General features: G+C 39.2%; 2 protein-coding genes across 2 annotated transcripts; both read right to left on the bottom strand.

Annotated features, from left to right (window-relative positions):
* Positions 1 to 540: 540 nt before the first annotated feature.
* LOC306698369 (diacylglycerol O-acyltransferase 1-like) lies at positions 541 to 11,943 on the bottom strand (the record flags this gene model as incomplete). Its single annotated transcript, XM_079162644.1, has 17 exons — positions 11,850 to 11,943; positions 10,694 to 10,849; positions 10,085 to 10,172; positions 9,935 to 9,975; positions 8,727 to 8,802; positions 8,481 to 8,586; positions 7,531 to 7,635; positions 7,378 to 7,437; positions 7,183 to 7,286; positions 4,352 to 4,390; positions 2,880 to 2,923; positions 2,753 to 2,795; positions 1,829 to 1,938; positions 1,683 to 1,748; positions 1,498 to 1,585; positions 943 to 1,005; positions 541 to 753 (listed from the first exon to the last, which is right to left on the bottom strand). The coding sequence occupies exons 1-17, from the start codon at positions 11,855 to 11,857 to the stop codon at positions 541 to 543; spliced, it is 1,410 nt and encodes a 469-aa protein (XP_079018770.1). The 5' UTR covers positions 11,858 to 11,943.
* Positions 11,944 to 13,237: 1,294 nt separating this feature from the next.
* Positions 13,238 to 17,360, bottom strand: polr2c (RNA polymerase II subunit C). The gene is made up of 9 exons (XM_079163400.1): positions 17,203 to 17,360; positions 16,693 to 16,742; positions 16,391 to 16,459; positions 16,221 to 16,273; positions 14,865 to 14,993; positions 14,727 to 14,778; positions 14,061 to 14,229; positions 13,883 to 13,957; positions 13,238 to 13,759 (listed from the first exon to the last, which is right to left on the bottom strand). The coding sequence occupies exons 1-9, from the start codon at positions 17,286 to 17,288 to the stop codon at positions 13,615 to 13,617; spliced, it is 828 nt and encodes a 275-aa protein (XP_079019526.1). The 5' UTR covers positions 17,289 to 17,360; the 3' UTR covers positions 13,238 to 13,614.
* Between the last annotated feature and the right edge of the window lie 521 nt (positions 17,361 to 17,881).

Raw genomic sequence — 17,881 nt, 5'->3', positions numbered from 1 at the left:
AATTATTCCTTGTATTTCCTGGTTGGATTGTGTCCATGAAACTTACCGTAACTTCAGATGGACTAGGGCCCCTTAACCACTTGTTGACACACCAGTGTAAGCAGCAACCTTATCTTCTGTGCTGCTGACTCACATCATTTGAACAGGAATGATCACACAGACCTTTATTGCTGCAGTTCATTTTTCAGTTACATTCAACAAGCCCCAGACGTACAAAATGTAGGCAAAGAAATACTGAATCTGTTGTTTATTGCATTAACATTTGTCAGATGTGGAAGTATACAGTAACAGCACAAGTTACAAATCAGTGCTCTTTTCCAGTTTGCAATATGTCCATTTATGAGTCTACAGATCATATCTACAATATATTGCTGAGCTGGGTAGAGGTTGTGGATTGTAACTCCAAAAGGCTTTTCGGACATCAAAATGTATCCTTGGACAGACATAGGCAGTGTTCACTGAACTTTGGATCACAGCGGTATCCTCATGGTCTACTTGTAAATACAGTGCAATAGGTCAGAATTTCTTTCAAACACTTGATCACTGAGGCTGAACGAAAACTGCACTGGGAAGCCTGTGGTCCGATGTCAGTGGTGAGGACGATGACTGATGACTATGATGACGGAAGCTGATGTAGTGGTCGTGAAAGTAGGTGATCACAGCCAGAAGAGGGCCCAGCAGAAGGCACAGACACACTAAGCTGTTGCCATAGTTTCCCTGGAAATAGTTTGCTAGGAATACCGCAACCACAAGCTAGAAGGAAAAGACACAGTGTGATTTAAAGATGGACGTCCTCTTTCCCAGCCTATACTCTTAGAAATAAAAGTGCTAACTACCTCTCAACTGTTGAGTAAATGAAACAGTCAAGTTGCGGTCAAAGCTAGATGACAACATTGCCCCATCCAGGTAAATTACCACCTGCCACTGGTGTGATATCCTCACCTCAAACAGCATTACGAGGAAGATCCACAGACGACAGCTATGCAGGGGCAGAGCAATCATATACTGTGCACAAGAGAGAACAACACAATACAACAGGTTATTATTGCATTGTTTGTTTGGGCCAATAGCCCTATAATCTCCACACAGTAAGATTCAGGTACTGTAAAAATAGCTTGTAGCCTCTGACCCTCTATCACTGCTGCCATCTGTTTTTAATGATGCTTGTTTACGAGCAAACTAAAAATGTAATAGAAATAAATGAATGCTCTCACATAAAGAGGCAATTTTTTTTGTTACATGTAAGTAACAAGCTGGCTTCTAGCAGTGACAACAGCACTAACAGTGCAAACAACAACAGGGCTTACAGCGCTAACGTTGTTTACTTGGGGGGGGGACCGGAGGGTGGGTACTATGCTTCCGCAACACTTTATTCAGCTTGAAATCCCAATTCATTCCAGATTTTCAATGTCTTACGTCCTCTGCTACCAAACACACAAAACAAAATAGTGATTCACGTGTACAGTAAAAGGAGCTTCATGTGATATCAGACTGTACCTCAAACAGAGCAGCTGACATCAGGAAGACCAGTAACTCTGCTCGTGATGGGGGCACATTCTTTTCCACCAGCCGAGTGTATACATGTCTTCATATACGACACGCAGCAAAGACAAAGAGAGGAGAGAAAAAGTTAAGGCAAACAATTTGGTATTTGTGTAATTCACGTCAGACTATAATAATACCTGTGACACCATTTCTGAAAGGGAATATTCCAGTTCTTCCAGAAAGTGACCAGAGTCGTAGCGTTCCTGTAAATGAATGATAAAACGCAATGAGGCAGTGCTGAATGTGCAACAACACATTGTGCAGAATTTTTTGTGCAACTGACCACCAGTCTCCATAAAAATGGCGATCACCAAAGCGCATCAGTTCTGCCCAGAAGTTCAGGTAGGAGTGACTCAAGAAGAAGAGGAGGAGCCAGAGGAAATGGGTTGGCGCCTGACAAGAAAATGTGTTGGACATACCATTATACCATTTAACAGCTATGTGTGTCCCTGTTATTGTCATGTACAACAGTGTACACACTTTGATCTCTAATTATCATGCCCAAACACGCTCTTCAGTATCTGGGACCACTTTCCTCACAGAGAAAACCTAAAACCAGGAAATGAGTCAGCATTTTTACACTTCTGGTTCCCTCGTCTTGAAGTCGTTGGGTTTTTTTAATGGGTTTTTGGTTACATGCCTGAAATAAGGTCTGTGGTTAAACCTGAAAGTATTGTTCTACAATATAAAATACGTAAATAAATATCCCTCCAGTTAATTTAAATGCTTTTATGTGTCTTTAAAAAGGTGGTTGCTAACAAGTGGCTAAATGAGACGACCAAACGTCATCACGGCCTTCACAGCCCCGTTGTGTTTATTTGCGCTTATGTGACCGTGGTGTGGTGCGTTTAACGTTAGCTTTTTACTTCTGCCGATTTTATTTAAGCTTCAATAATCATAAAAGTGTATTCACACTTTAAAAATCTTAAAGAGTGGTGTTCATTTTTGAAGATAATCTTTACGAACAAAACGTGTAAATATCATAAACGTTTGTTTATTTTCTGCAGTAATCCAAAATTCAATGAAAAAAGCCCATCGGCTTTTTGTAGAGGGAACCAGTGTGATGCTAACTTCCTGATTGGCCTACAAAAACACAACATCCTGGCAGCACTCTATTAGCTCAGTGCTTTATAGTTCTGGTAAATCAAAACAGACATATTAAAAGTCTTGAGAATGTAATGTGAAAAGAAATAAAAAATACACTCACCACCAGTCCTACCAGGAGCTCCACTCTCATAGTGATGTCCATACTCTGTGGAAATGAATTTGAAGTAACGGATTCCACAGGTGTGTGTTTGTTTGAATATTCACAAGTAAGAGGGATTACGTTTCACTCAGAGAAGGAGTTTTGTGATCTCTGGAAGATTGGCTCAATCCACTGAGAGGGAAAAGATCGGCCTGACCTCACAATCAGACAGCAGACTAGCGGGAAAGGGAAGCATTACATGAAGCTTCTCTACTAGCTGTACCAGACAGGTTTGGCTAGCTGGATGCAGTCATGCTAATAACTTATTTAGCTTTTTAAAACAACGGGGACAGATCCAGCACGGACAGTTAGGGAGTGAGGGAGGAGGAGGTAAGGAAACATGAGAACACCAGGGCACACATGAGAACTCTGTCAAGCTACATATTAAGCAAAGTGAACATCTTCTCTTCTACATAGTTTCATGACAACTTGGTCATGGAGGCATCAACATTTAATTGAGATGGTAAATTAACAGTGAAAACTCATCATAGCTTATATCTATAAGCGTGTGTTTTATAGTATACTGAATATTATTATATGATATATATTATACTGAATTCCCTGTGAGGGTGACTAAAATAAGATGTCCTGACGTGTTTATCAAAGTGTTATTTACTGCTTTTTTTTGTGTTGGAATAAATGTTGAATATTTAACTGTAAGGCGTGTTTGATACCTTAATTTTTTTACATTGAATCATACTGGGGTGTTTGCTGAAATTGATTGGATGGCCCTACCTAGAACATTTTCCACCAGCCGCCACTGATCAGCTCTTTAACTGCAGAATCTCCGCCAAACTTCTGCTCTCAAACGGGTCTTGGAGGAGTAGTGCTCGCGCCGGCGCTCATGCTCGCCTGTAGAGACTTCTCCTGACGAGAACGCGCAGCTTGGGGCCAAATCGTTTTGGCCCCAAGCTGAATCTATTTGAAGACACTGATTGGCTAAATTGTATGTCACTCATTTATATCTTTAATAAGCAATTGGCTAAACTGCTTCATAGACCCGCCTCGGTGGGGCCACCAGGTGCGCGTTCTGAGACGTGCACACAAGCGGAGATGATGAGCAGACAGGCTGCAGACAAAATCCCCTTCAAAATAAAAGCACATGATTTATTTTTATTTTATTTTGGAGAGCGACAGGGACCAACTGATCTACATAGACTCCACAGCCATGCTAGCGGGCGGCTCTGTAAGGATTGTACTTTGGCATAAATACAGTGACTACTTCCTCCTTAACGTTAGCTTCTCTTCCACTAGCCTCTGTTGCACGATGTGCCCGTATTTTCTCATAGCCGGTACAGATCTGCTACTGTACCGGTAGCAGCTAACGGTGCTAATGCAGAGGGTCGTCACAATGGGCCCATCAGAACATGATATATGCACTTACAACTCACACATCTTGTACAGTAAACTACACAATAACAAATCACACCTTCATGACATACTACAGTATATTATGATACACTACATTGTGTATTACATTGATAACATTGATACTAAACTATGATACTGTACTAAGTTCCCAGATAAGTACACAGTAAAATACTGTACCAGCTGCTATACCTGCTGCACAATTCCAACCATGATTTGGATGACGATCACCTAAAGTTAGGAAATACAACAATTAACAAGCTGTAGTGTTTTCATCCATGAGACCTTCATTATATCTGGACATCAACTACATCTGGGAAGACCCATTACAATCAGGTGTTAGCTTGCTTCTATCCTTCCCCATACCAAAAAACTAGGAATTTTTAAAACTTGTTAATTATCCATATGAACTATGGACCATTTAGCATACAGACAGTAATATGGAAATACTGAGCAAATGAATTCATCTAACACAATTAATTTAGTCAAAGTGACAAAACCATTTTTCTAGCTGTATAAAAGCAATGTTCCCCAACCAATGTCATTGTTGGAGTTACATTATTTGAGAAATATAAAGCATTTGTAAATCATGGAAGATTAAAATGACCAAATAATTGTTATTCTAAATTACTTTTACTTGAATAAATGTATGGATTTAGAGTCATAATTGAATGAAAAACATTTGTGTAAAGATAAATTATTTAACTTTTTGTCGTTAATAACTGTATGAGGGCAGCATAGACCTGTCAACACTAAACACAAAAATCACAGGTCATTAGTAGGTGGAGACAGTGTGCCAAAATGTAAACACAATCAACTGTCCATCTAGAGCTTAGCCGCGGAACCCCAGGCTAAATGATTGTCCTTTTAAAGATAGACTTGGTAATCTTCTTCAGAAACATTTTTTTGCTGTATTTGTTGAAATTCTCTTTCAATCCCAACAGTAACCAGTACATTTTGTAGCTACTTTTATTTGAAAATAGTTCGCAACATTGGGCTGGGTTTTTCGGTAAGATAATTAAAATAAAAATGTGTTTTTATCAAGATTACCAACCCTAGCTTTAACATATGTATTTCATTTAATGATGACAGTAAATACATGTATATAAAGGAAATGAAACACTTTTTTGTTTAAATAATTCTGTCAATCACTCCATGGAACACACGAGTGTCTTCCAAATAAGCACCTGGATCTAACGAGTGGTCACATGACAAGATCCGCCCGGCAGAGCCTGAGCAAGGGCTCCAGACAAACAGACAGAGACGAGGAAAATGCATCAAGGAGAGATATGAGAGGTCAACATGATGCCAAACAGCTCTGTTAGGATAGATTTTACAATATGAGTGATAAACAAAGTGAAATATAGTGAAATATATAATTAAATAGTATATAAAAGTACAATGGAACAAATTCTGCAAATTCTGGTTCGAAAATGAGAATTTGGCATGTTTTTTTTAGATAAACACCTATAACTGGGGTTTACTTAACTTTATTTACACCAAATATTTTTGTGAGTCACCTGCACCCTTTGTGCTATGAATTGGGAATGTGTTTAGGCTAGCCAGGGCCTCATTTAATAAATTACAGTGCTTTTTCTTCCGGCGAACCTGGGAATTTCCCCTGTTTGCTGTGTTCAGTCTTCAGCTACTATTAACCAGTAACATATACACAATATTTACTCATCTCATCAAATCTCACAATCCCTAGTGTTATTCAAGCATCAACACTTTTAAAATAGACCTTGTAGTTACAGAATTGTAGTCTCTTTTGTATGGGTTACAATTTTCGAGAAGAGGCCTAAAAAAAGGCTTAGGGTCCAAAAGGTTAAGTCTTCCACAGTGAATACCCAAAGTATAGTTATTTGTGACTGCTGTAATTATAATATATAATAATCACTATAACCTGCACCGTTTATGGTGAAGGTTTTTGGACCCTCGTTTGGTCATTTTAAACTAGATTATTTTATAAGCATGTATGATTTTAAAAACAGGATTAAGCATAATTTGAGCAGTGAATGTTCTTGTCCTGACACTGAATGACAATTCATTGATTGATGCTGCAATGGAGGCCCTCTCCATTACAAGCATTTGTGGACTGCTTCAAGGAATAAGAGACACACACTCAGGGTTGAAAGTTTTATGGTACTGTTGATTGGTTTCTGGTGGATGTTGTGGCCTCAGGTATAATTATAGAAGGCCGGGCCTGTAGAGACAAACATATTATTAGTTTTGCTATCTTTGCCAAAATGAGTGAGGCTATCAGCTGTTTGTTGGTGCTGTCAAATAACATGTATGTTCAAATCACTTACTTCTGCTGTGTCTCCTCTCCAGGGTGTTCGGCCTTAAAGAGTCCCCAGGGTACATGAGCACCAGTTTATGATTCCGGGAGGTCCCATTTATTAATTAGTAAAGGGGTGTTAGTAAAATTGAATTCCCTGTTCAGGCATTATATGACCTCTATTGTGATGTGTAAGAGATCATACAGATGATTGGTATTAGGGTGTTAGGAATCCATTTTAATGGATTTGTTATGGTTTAGGTAATTGTGTTGTCAGGTGAGGGGCAGAGTTACCTATATTGTGGTGGGGTTGAGGTCCTCGTCAGTGGCAGCCTATATAAGGCTGCCATATTCAATCTAGTGCTGTCGCAGTCAGGTCCACATGCTGCCCGTGGTCCACCATGTAATGAGCTGAGTGTCATGTATTTGTGGTCATTGTTGGTGAAATATACACCTGGTTGGTTTGCACATCTCTGTGTCAGTCCTCCTGCTTCCAAAGTCCAGTTTCTACGTGGCCATCCTAACAGATGCAATTTGCTGGTTTATGTCAAGTATGTCGTCTCTTTTGTTTCATGTTTTTATATTGTCTTTGTTTGTGTTTCATGTGGTGAAACTTTTACGCCGCCATCTTGGCTAGGACCACATTGTAAAAGAGATTCCAAATCTCAATGGGATTACGCTGGCTAAATAAAAGGTTCATTATTAAATACATTTTTTTTTTAAATGGTGCCACTGTTCAGCTCACCATTTCCAGCAGGCTGTGCAGTAACTTATTGATGCAGACCTTAGGAGTACATGGGAAGTCTCTCTGGTAGCACAAAGTGGGGGCAAATAGGAAATAATACAGATCTGAGAAAACAAAGAGTCACAGAGGACGAAGTTAAGAAGAAATTAATGTACAGAAATCAAGTATCATCTTATGAATGATGAGTGTTTTAACCTTGGAATGTGAGCTGCTCATTGGGGGCTTTTTGAGCAACAGAAACATTCTTGTCCCTCTCTGAAAACGCACAGATATGAAAAGATGTTGGTTTACTTTCTGTTTTTGTTGTGAAATAAAGTCAGTACAACTTCTGGTGATGAAAACACGTACCTGCATCAGTTAAATGAGCCTGTCGGTACCAGCGATTAGTTTCCTGGTATGAATACAGCTTCATCCCCAGAGCAGTGGAGAACCAGATGGAGAAGAACGCTCCACCTGGTGGACAATAAAACAGAAACACCCCAGCAATGATGAAACATCATGAAGAGCACAATGAGTGAAACACTGCGAAAGAACTTAGGGCTTCAACCTAAACTCCATTTGTGTAATGGCTTTGAAACAACAGTGCCTGTAGGCTATAGTTGTCTTTTTTTAAACTATTCAGCATGGGCAGATTATGAGACTATAGGTCACAGACTGGTAAAAGGCCCCACCACCTCTCCTCCATAGGACCAAGACACACAGCCTTTATAGCTGTTCTGCCTCTTTTTGTAGTAATTCTGAGTCTATTTGTAGTTGTTTTGAGTTTCTTTGTAATCCATTTCAGTCTCATTGTAATTGTTTTGGTCACTTTCTGTGTCTTTCTTTTTTTGTTTCTTTGTGGTCATTTTGAGTCTCTTCCTGTTTGGTACATGTCTCTTTGGATGCATCCCAAGTCTCTTAAATTGCATCCACCTTTCCCTCACTTGTTTCTTTTCCTTGCATCTCTCCGTGCATCCCTGGTGGGAAGGATGCAAGGAAGACTATAACCTTTCAGTGACATTCTGTAGGTGAAGGCCAGGGGGGCTGCCTGACATTTCGGGCCGCTGGGCCTGTGCCAGGTAGGCCAGTTCAATAAGAGCTCATTTCAAGCAAACTTTTTTGTATACTAACCAAGTGTATTCATGATGATATGCTGTCATATAGGTTATGAATTTGCTGAAACAAGTAGAAAAAAAGACTAAACTGATATCCATTAGTGCTGTTCATATTATTAATTTATTTTGTCGCTGCATCATGTATATGTACAGAACATATGAAATGATGATGAAGTACATACATACTGTATATATAGTTGTCACCTGTTGATAATGTATGCTCATGTACAATGACCGCAGCAGGAAACAGCAGGAGCACGCCCAGATTTGTGAGATGTAGACGATGACCGTTGGTGGGGGACAGCATACCCTGACAGAAAAACAAAGGAATAGAAGTGCTGACCTTTACGTGGCAATTATTTTGACATGACAAATCGCTCGTGGTGCATTTTTAAAATCAGAATCACCTTGATCAAAAAGAAAAAGACAAAAACAATATACCAGTCTCACCTTTTCCTGAGACCTCTCAACGAGCAAAGCTGTAATGGCAAACATGTTGGCAGCTAAAAAGAAATACAGATATTTTCTTAATTCACAAGTGTGCTGTGTTTAAACTGTACTGTCGCAGGGACCAAATCCCATCCAAGAGCTCACATTAACTTACTATGTTTGTTTCATACATGGCATGGAGCTTTAAAAAGCCTTGGTGAATCTGGTTAGGTCACTTGAGTCAGTGGTGGTTAATAATAATAATCATACACAGTGTACATGGAAGCTTTTATATGGTTCAACCAAAAAAGAAGAGTTTTTAGAGTATCTTACAGTCCTCATATGCAGAAGAATTTATCCCTCTGAATTTGACTATAAAACTCCAATTACGCAGTTCCATTTGCTGGTAATGTGAAATGTGGTTGAAAGTTCCAGAGAAGTCCAGTAAGAAGTCTGTATAAGTAACGTGTGTGTATCATAAATGTTTGTTTGCCTCAGAGCTTATTTTTTTGCAGTAATCCAAAATCCGATGGAAAAATCCTTGAGGGAACCAGGACGATGCTAACTTCCGGGATAACTTACAAAACTGCGTCACCCCTGCAGCCCTCTATAGCCTCTGAGAGATATGCAAAAAGTGCTGCAACTGTCCCCAGTCTCCCCTTATATATGAGGAAACAAGGGTCTACAGCAATGCTAGTGGCATTTAGCTGATGTGAGCGAAATGCTAACAACTGATATAATCAAAAATACAAAGCTAACATGCTGATGCTAAGCAGGTGTAATGTTTGCTAGCATGCTAACATTAGCAAATTAGCGCTAAACACAAAGTAGAGCCAAAGCTGTACGTACATTTTTTGGTCAAATTGAAATCCTGAGCTGGCTAGACGAAAAGTCATTAGGAATCATCCTCTGGGGACAATGATTTTGCCAGAACAAATTTTCAAGGCAATCTAATGGTTGTTGATATATTTCAGTCTGGATTTAAGTGGTGACCTGCCAGATTAACTCACATTGCCACCCCAGAGTTTTTTAATTGAATTAGAGTACAATAACAAATGAATACTAAAAACAACACAAATTCTATGGGCCGTTTTAGGTGCGCATTTGTAAACAAGGGTGTGAAAATGTTATCAAAAATCTTACTTCAATTAGAAAATCTACAGTAGATTATATTGTTTTTTGCCTATAGAATGTGTATATGCACGGTGCATACATATATATACACTCACTGTATGAAATTCTCCAAGAACAAGTGAGCATGGGTCAGGACCTGAAAAACAGAATGACACAAATACAGACAGTAAAACACCAGTGGGTTAATAAGTCATAAGTGAGGGTTTTGTTTGGTAATAATCAAAAGTAAAGGAGAGAAAACTGACCAGGAGAATGATGATCCAGTTGAGGATGCCTCTGTATCCAGTGAAGCTGCTGTTGGAGCTCAGCAACGAGTCTTGGACACGATGACAACTGGACAAAGAGACTTATTTTTGTCATCATGGGTTAGGCTCAGTTTTCACCAGTTTTTGAGTAACTTTCCCCTCGCCAATTACGGTGTGACTGCACCTTTAATCAGATATTTCCACTTGTAGATGCATGTTTATACCTGCAGCAGATACATTGTCAGTGACGATACTGAGACCTGTTTTGTGTCTCTTTGTGGATGGAAGGCATAGTAGTGCCCAGTTGGCCTGTTCAATAATCCATAAATGATAGTATGTTTAATAATTTGTCAAAGTGGTTACGCTAAAATCACTAACAAGTATGAATATGTACTTATAATAGTATTACATTCATAGAGGTCATTTTTTGGCATGGATTACTTTTTATTCTATTAGTACATTTAGCTAAAAATACATAGTTTCTTTTTTTCCATAACATTTTTAATGCAGGAGTATTTGTACAGTGTAGTATTGCTACTTTTACTTCAGTAAAATATCTGAATACCTTCTCCACTAAGAGTTGTATCTGCCACCAGCAGAGAAGCTTACCAGAGCAGAGCTGCACAGGGATGCTCTTGTTCACTGGGTGGATCAGTAGCAGAAAGGGGAAGACTGTCATAGAGGCCTGCACCGTCTTCTTCAGCCGAGGAAGAAGAGCAGACGGAGGAGAACCTCTTCCTCATCGCAGTCGTCTGAGGTGCTCCTCTACACAGTGCGTGAATTTACTTTAGGAAAAGTAGACATTTGTTTATCATATGCTTTGCTGTGAGATACCATATCCTTATCATCGTCTCACTAAATTGTGTACATGAAATATTAAGGGAAAGACTAAAGCTGTTTATTTGAGAGAAAACAGATATCACAACATTTTAATCAATGTTTGGTTTCTTTCCCTCTACTTCATGCACATGTTCTGTTCCCAAATACCTTGTGCCATAGCAGGATATAGTAGAAAAATATTTACATTTTACATTACAGCCTATTCCCATCATTATCTTTTGTCATAATGTTGTCTCAACCAAACAATATGCATTTACTTAGACCACAGAGAACTGGGAATAATATTTGTTATAACATTTCCTGTAATTTTTCATTTTGTATGTGATGTGATACATTATGCTTCTTGGAACGGTGTCCTATGAGGTGTCGAGGACTGGGAGCAGAGCAGGGGACCATTAACATGCAAGCTGCGTCTTCACAAACCCACATATCGCTAGGTTCTGTCCTCACACACGGAGGAATTCTAGCCAAATGGTTTGAGAAAAGTAGCAGTTTAACGTTGTCTAGCTTATCTACAGTGGTACACATCTCAAAAGACACATTTTTAGACATTATCTGAGCGTGAAGTTTTATCGGGTAAATTCGGCATGCAAGCTATCCAATAATATGCCATCAGTTGAATTTAAAGTCCCCCCTTTAGTTTCGGTGGGTCAGTTATGCCAGATCCTCTTCCCGCGAACACACCATGGCGGGTGTTGTCTTTTAACATCACAAAAATAAAAGTTAGAGTGATTATTGATTTTTTGTAGATGCTTGGTAGGATACATTTGTGCCGAATTAAATAACTGTTTCGACTTTTTTAGAATTTACATTGCGTGATTGAAATGTTCCATGTTACGGTTGCTGCTAATAAGTTCAACTTTAAATTGACAGAAATATAAATGCAACTCGGCGTGACCTTCGCTAACGAAAGGAAACGGCTAACCTCGTCATCCCCGCAAAAAACACAGCACCCTGCCGGCCGGTCTACATCCCGCAACATCCGCAGCGCAGCAGCTTTCTGTCCGGATAGACTTGTAGTTTACACTCGGAGCTAATTCGACCTCTGATTCCACCTGGAAAAGTGATACGGTCAGTATCACACGTGAAGCCCATTAGAACCAAAATATCGCCTCCTCTCATCATAACATTCAAAATAAAAGCCTCTAAGAAAATTCCCCTTTGTGAAAATCATTTTTGTGCATTGTAGACTGCACCTTTCATTTGAATCCTATTTTGGTCGGTGTTATATGAGATCGTAGCAAATGCATGCAAATAATGGCTTAACATTAATCTCATATTTGTGTTAGCTCATTTTAGTCGAATCATGTTAAAATGTAAACTAGACAAATCTGCTAATCCTAAAACATGATATTAGCTCTATTATGGTCCAAGTTAATGGAATTTGTGTTTCATGTGGTTTATTAAAGGGACAGTTCACCCCAGAACCAAAACTAAGTTCCTTCTTTCCTGTAGTGCTATTAAACAGTCTCGATTGATTTGATGTGAGCTGCCTAGTTTTGGAGATATCTGCCTTCTCTCCGATATAATGGGGATATGTCGCACTCTGAATGTGGCTCTCAAAGCGCCAAAAGAAAAAATAGTGAGCAGCTCACAACAAGGTCTGCAGATAATCTTGAGTAACCCATATCTCCAAAACTAGCCAACTCACCCAAAAAAATTAGAATGATTAATAGCTCTGCAGGTAAGAGGGAAAATATGTATTTTTGACTGTGGGGTGAACTGTCCCTTTAAGAAGTGCGAGGATAAAAGTAAAAACTGCCTGCTTGTTACTCTAATAATTTATCTTAATGAAAAAATGATCTTGTAAGTCATTCATTCTCAGAGGTCTCGGAGGTGAATGATATAATGAAGCAGTGGTTCCTTTAGGTGTAGGACATCAGCAGACAACAGCTAAGGAGTGCTTTTACTTTGAAATACATTACCCTCCTTCTGGTATTACTGTGGCTGTTTCTCTGACCATGAGATTCATAAACCTTGGAGGTTCTTTACAAAGTGCAGTTCTCACTTCCATCACGCCAGAAGGAACTGTAGATATGGTGGAACATAATATATATATGGTAATTAGCATAAGGAAACAAAGTTCACAGTGCTGGCTATTTTGCTGTAGTTATACTATACAGATACAATTAAGATTCCTGACCAATAAATACATGTAGTTTTCTCTTTTGCAAATCAATTAAAACATTACACTAATTGGTTTCTCTTGTCCTCATTTTCTTTTGTGTTTTTCAGATTTTCCAGATGGTTGAACATTTGTACCAAAAACAAAACCCACTGACAAATTACAATAAAGAAACACTAAATAACATATTACAAAGTTCCCCAGGACAGATTTATTTAAAACGTAACATTTAACAAAATAATAGTCTAATAGTGTAAGTACACCACCACCAACTAAACCAATCCTGTTTCATTGTGAGACACACTGACCTTGCATTGGATGCGTTAACACACAGCCTGAGTTGCAATTAATGCTGGTGCTGAAATCTGATATTTTGTACATTGATGTATATTGAAATAATGAGCGTCCATTTCAAATAATGAAACACTATCTTTTGCTCACAAACACATACAGATCCTAGGCCTGTATCCAGGGGAGGATCCATCTAATTCCAGAAACAATGTGTGTGACCCGAGCAGTGCTGAATCAGAACAAATGCAGGTCCGGTTCTGTTAGGGCGTGGCCCTTAGTTGATGGTGAGCACGTCGCTCTGGATCTCGTGGCTCAGCTGAGTCTGCAGGTCACTGAGCTTCTTCTTGAGGACGGCCAGCGCCGACATGACGATGGTCTCCGGTCGCAGCGAGCCGCACGACTCCACGTTGTAAAAGAACCTGCGCGGGGAAATGTCACAGATGAGCTGTTGGACTGTTTGAAGCAGAGACATATTTGTCTTACAAAAAAAGAAACAATATATAAATAATAATAATAATAATAATGATAATATAAAATATCACCTTTCGGGCTTTCCATTGGGGTCGTAGGGAGCCTGAACCTCATCCTCCTCAATCTCGGAATATTCACTCTTTGGCCTGGGAACCAGAGTGACACGAAGACGTCAATTCATCATTCGGCCACAGTGCAATATTAAACATTAATGCCGTCACAAAGAGCCGTACTGAAATGAAAACGTACCACTCCTCGGGTCGTGGGAAGACCGTGTGCCTCAGTGCGTTGTCTGGGTCGTACTCGAAGGAGACCCCCGCTGTTGGGTTCCATTTGGCGTGCTCCTTGCCGAAGCCCTTCTTGGCGTATGCCCTGAGCCGCAGCTCCTGACCCTTACGAAGCTTCACCAGTATAATGTCTACGTTGTTTCAGTGAATGACAAGAGGACGTGGAGAGGGTCAGGAAAAGGTAAATGTTTCAAATGTTGTTGATTCAGAAACAAGCATTTTTAAAGGTTGCTTTTGGTCTAGCGGACAGACCTGACAAAGCATGAATTTAGAATTTTCACAAATTAGCTTCATTATGTAGTTATTTCAACATCGCTGTGGTAAACAAGCCAACATGAAATCCACTGATGTTATGAACCCAGACAGGACGTATCTCCACAACATGTACAGAGTAGCAATAGAGGTTGTTTTAGCCATGTTTGATGAAACGTTGTTGGTTGTCTACATGGAAGTACGCCCCCCAGGTATATTCAGACAGACCGTATAAGAAAAATGAAGTGATTTTTGAACGTTAAAGCATGTAAACATGTTCTAAAAGAAACCCAAAATACAATTATGAACCTGTAAATTAGCACGATACGTCTCCTTTAACAGCCAGTGTTTACCCTCAGGACAGCTTGAAGCTTACCATCTTGTTCAACGTAGTCGTTGGGGTCATTGTCTCGACTTCTGGAAGTCACCTGAAAAGCCAAATGATAACACGTCAGCTTCTTCTTCTGCTTCCGCTCCCCTCTAATGACTTCAATAAAAAGGGCCGAGGACTCACCGGGATGACTCTGGGGTTGTTGGACAAAAGGTCACGTGAGGTGACATGACGCGTCTGGTCCTCGGTACATCGAACGTCCAGCGTCAATTCAACAGAACACTCTGGACAAAAATCATCACAGGTACAGTCCTGCAGGAGGAGCAGAGAAAATATTGTCTGTCCTCTAGTAAACTAAGTTACAACTGGGAACAAACGCTACCAAGACAGTGGTACAATATCCCATTATCATACACAATATTCCATTTCAAACGTGAGTTCTGCGATACGTTTAAAAAAAATATAGAAATATTCAATATCTGTTCAGATATAGAAAGTCCCATGCAAAGCAGTCACGCTGATGTCCATCAATGTACTAGTTACTTTGTAGCGTTCAGACAAAGCTGCATTGAGATTCAGGGTGTAAAGGATGCCATGAAATGATGACATTGGTATACAAAAAAAAACAATACCACCAAGTGTACAGACACTTTTGAACAAAAATGTGTAATATACCAGGAGGTGGCAAAACAGGAATTATTCACAAGATAAATTATAGACAGATACACGGTAGACAACAGAGGTTTTCAGCTGATATCCAGTAAAAAATCTGGAGATCAGCATTAATGCTTTGTAGTTGCCAATCACTGATAATGCTACATTGTGAAAATCTGTGTTGACGTTAGCAGCACATGAGTTAACAGCCAATGTACAGAGGTATCAATAAAAATGAGTATTGGGTGAAGGAAAATGATCACGTTATCATGATGTGTTCAAGTGAAATCTCGTCACATTTAGTTTTGGCGAGAAAGTTGAATAAATACAGTTGTTTGAAGGAGTTTTCACAACGACATAAAATAGATACTAGAGGGAATTATGCGCTGTATTCACAAAATACTAGTTCTTTTTTTAATCAATAAAAATACAATCTTTTATTTTCTAATCATTTGAATTGTGTGTTTTTATGCAAATAACCACTATATACGACTACAATAAAGCAAAAGGATAATATCTTTGGGGCAGTGGAAAATATTTTTTGGGACGTTGGTGAAAGATATTCTGGAGCCATGTAGATCTGCTACCATAACAAAACAATAATAAAACTATCTGTATCGGCAATCGATATCGGCGGCCAAAAGAAGTGATTGAAGTACCTCTAAAAAGCTATATTTGCTCCCCTTTTTTCTGCTTATCTGATCGGAACTTTGAGTTCGGTCATCCGTTGCGCCCCTAACTGAGGATCGTCTGTCCTCAGTCTGGAAGACCTCTTTGCAAAATCCCAATTATTTTTAGTCTGGAGTTTAAAGCGGAAAAACACCAGCAGTGGTCACTTAATAAGCATTTAAGGGTCACTGATCACTAACACGACAGTACACATACCCTAGAATACTGCATTTTGTCCACGATGTCATCACTTGTGAGCGGTATGAGACCTGACAACGAAGGGAAAACATCAACGTTGACCTCTCTGGTTATACTGCAACAATGCATGTGCAATTACTGCCATCAAGTTGCATTGGAAGTGCATCCTAAAACGCTGTGATACATACCGACCCTGTGTGCAATGAACTCATCGTGCAGGACTGATGAATTGGCATCGATCTGGATCCAGTCGATCGCTACAAATAAAGTAACACGAGTTCCAGTTAGACATTTAGAATGTTTTCTGTGGCATATTACTGTCTGACAGACTACATTTCCCAATGTTCCACTGTTGCAGTCACACCATCTCAACTCTCTTCAACTTCATTTATTTTGTCACAGATAACTATTTATATCCGGGTACCTGAAACAACTTTTCACACAGTGAAAGTCCTAATTCAGAATGGATGCTAACAAAAGGTCACTGTACCTATAGTGGCAACTTCTGACATGAAGACACGGCGGATAGAGTTTGCAACCCTGGAAAGGAGAAAGACGGATGTTTTCATAGGTTAAATGTTATAATAAGTAACATAAATTACACCGAATTCATCATTTAGGTTGACTGGGAAGCATACGACTGCTGAATAACAAAACGACCCTCTAAGAAAATTTACTTTGAATCTTTCCTAAACCCCAGTGTAACCCAGAATAGCAAGAGAATATCAACTCCCCCTTGAATCGGCACAATGTCCTTGATATTAAAACGGAACATTATTATTAAGCACCTGTGTACACCTCTTACGTTAACTAGTTATCTTCATAACAAATCTCAGTTACAGACAGCAATACAATGTAAGCTAAGTGCGTAACGTTAGCACCTTAGCGCAGTTATTTAACATGTATTGTTAATGTAACGTTAATGTCTCAGAGAATGAGAGGAATAATGGCTGCTCTGTTGCACACACGCTCTCGAGTGGACAAATAAGTGAATACTCACGCCAAGTCCGTGTTTTCAATAACGAATTTGACATTCTCGTCCGTCAATTCTGTGATTTTCACGGTCGGTTGGTTAGCATACGGCATTATTGAAGTAAAATTGGCCTTAAAATTGACGTTAATATATCGTCCACACACACTCAACTACCGCTGGTTCGAATTGAAGGCCTTCACGGAACTATTAACTACCCGCTGATTGGCCAGGAGATGTAAATACGAATGCTGATTGGTCACGATGATATATTAGGCGGGTCCTTATTTAATATCCGGGTCACACCGTGCCTGAAAGGTCTTTTTCAAAATAAAAGCGCTCAATTCTTTTTCTGTAAAATGAAGTATGCCTTACCGAGGCGTACAATTTAATTGTAGTACATTTTTTATTATTTTTTGTTTTTAGGAAAAAAGAAAATCCCAGTAACAATGCAGCAGTTTGGTGCAATATTTGTTTTTGGTCACAGTATCATTTTTGACAGAGTCAAAAATAATAGTGACTCGAACTGCGTTGAAATCAAACTATACAGGACTGTCTCAGAAAATTAGAATATTGTGATAAAGTTCTTTATTTTGTGTAATGCAATTAAAAAAACAAAAATGTCATGCATTCTGGATTCATTACAAATCAACTGAAATATTGCAAGCCTTTTATTCTTTTAATATTGCTGATTATGGCTTACAGCTTA

This window comes from Pholis gunnellus (genome assembly GCF_910591455.1).
Source record: "Pholis gunnellus genome assembly, chromosome: 7".
NCBI lineage: Eukaryota > Metazoa > Chordata > Actinopteri > Perciformes > Pholidae > Pholis > Pholis gunnellus.
This window is presented reverse-complemented; position numbering and strand designations above follow the sequence as displayed.

Excerpts from the sequence above, each read along its gene's own strand:
- polr2c (XM_079163400.1), bottom strand. The coding sequence starts at position 17,288 with ATGCCGTATGCTAACCAACCGACCGTGAAAATCACAGAATTGACGGAC. Across the intron at positions 16,743-17,202 it reads ATTGAAAACACGGACTTGGC|GGTTGCAAACTCTATCCGCC; the intron begins GTGAGTATTCAC and ends TCTCCTTTCCAG. Across the intron at positions 14,994-16,220 it reads ACAAAATGCAGTATTCTAGG|GACTGTACCTGTGATGATTT; the intron begins GTATGTGTACTG and ends CTCCTCCTGCAG.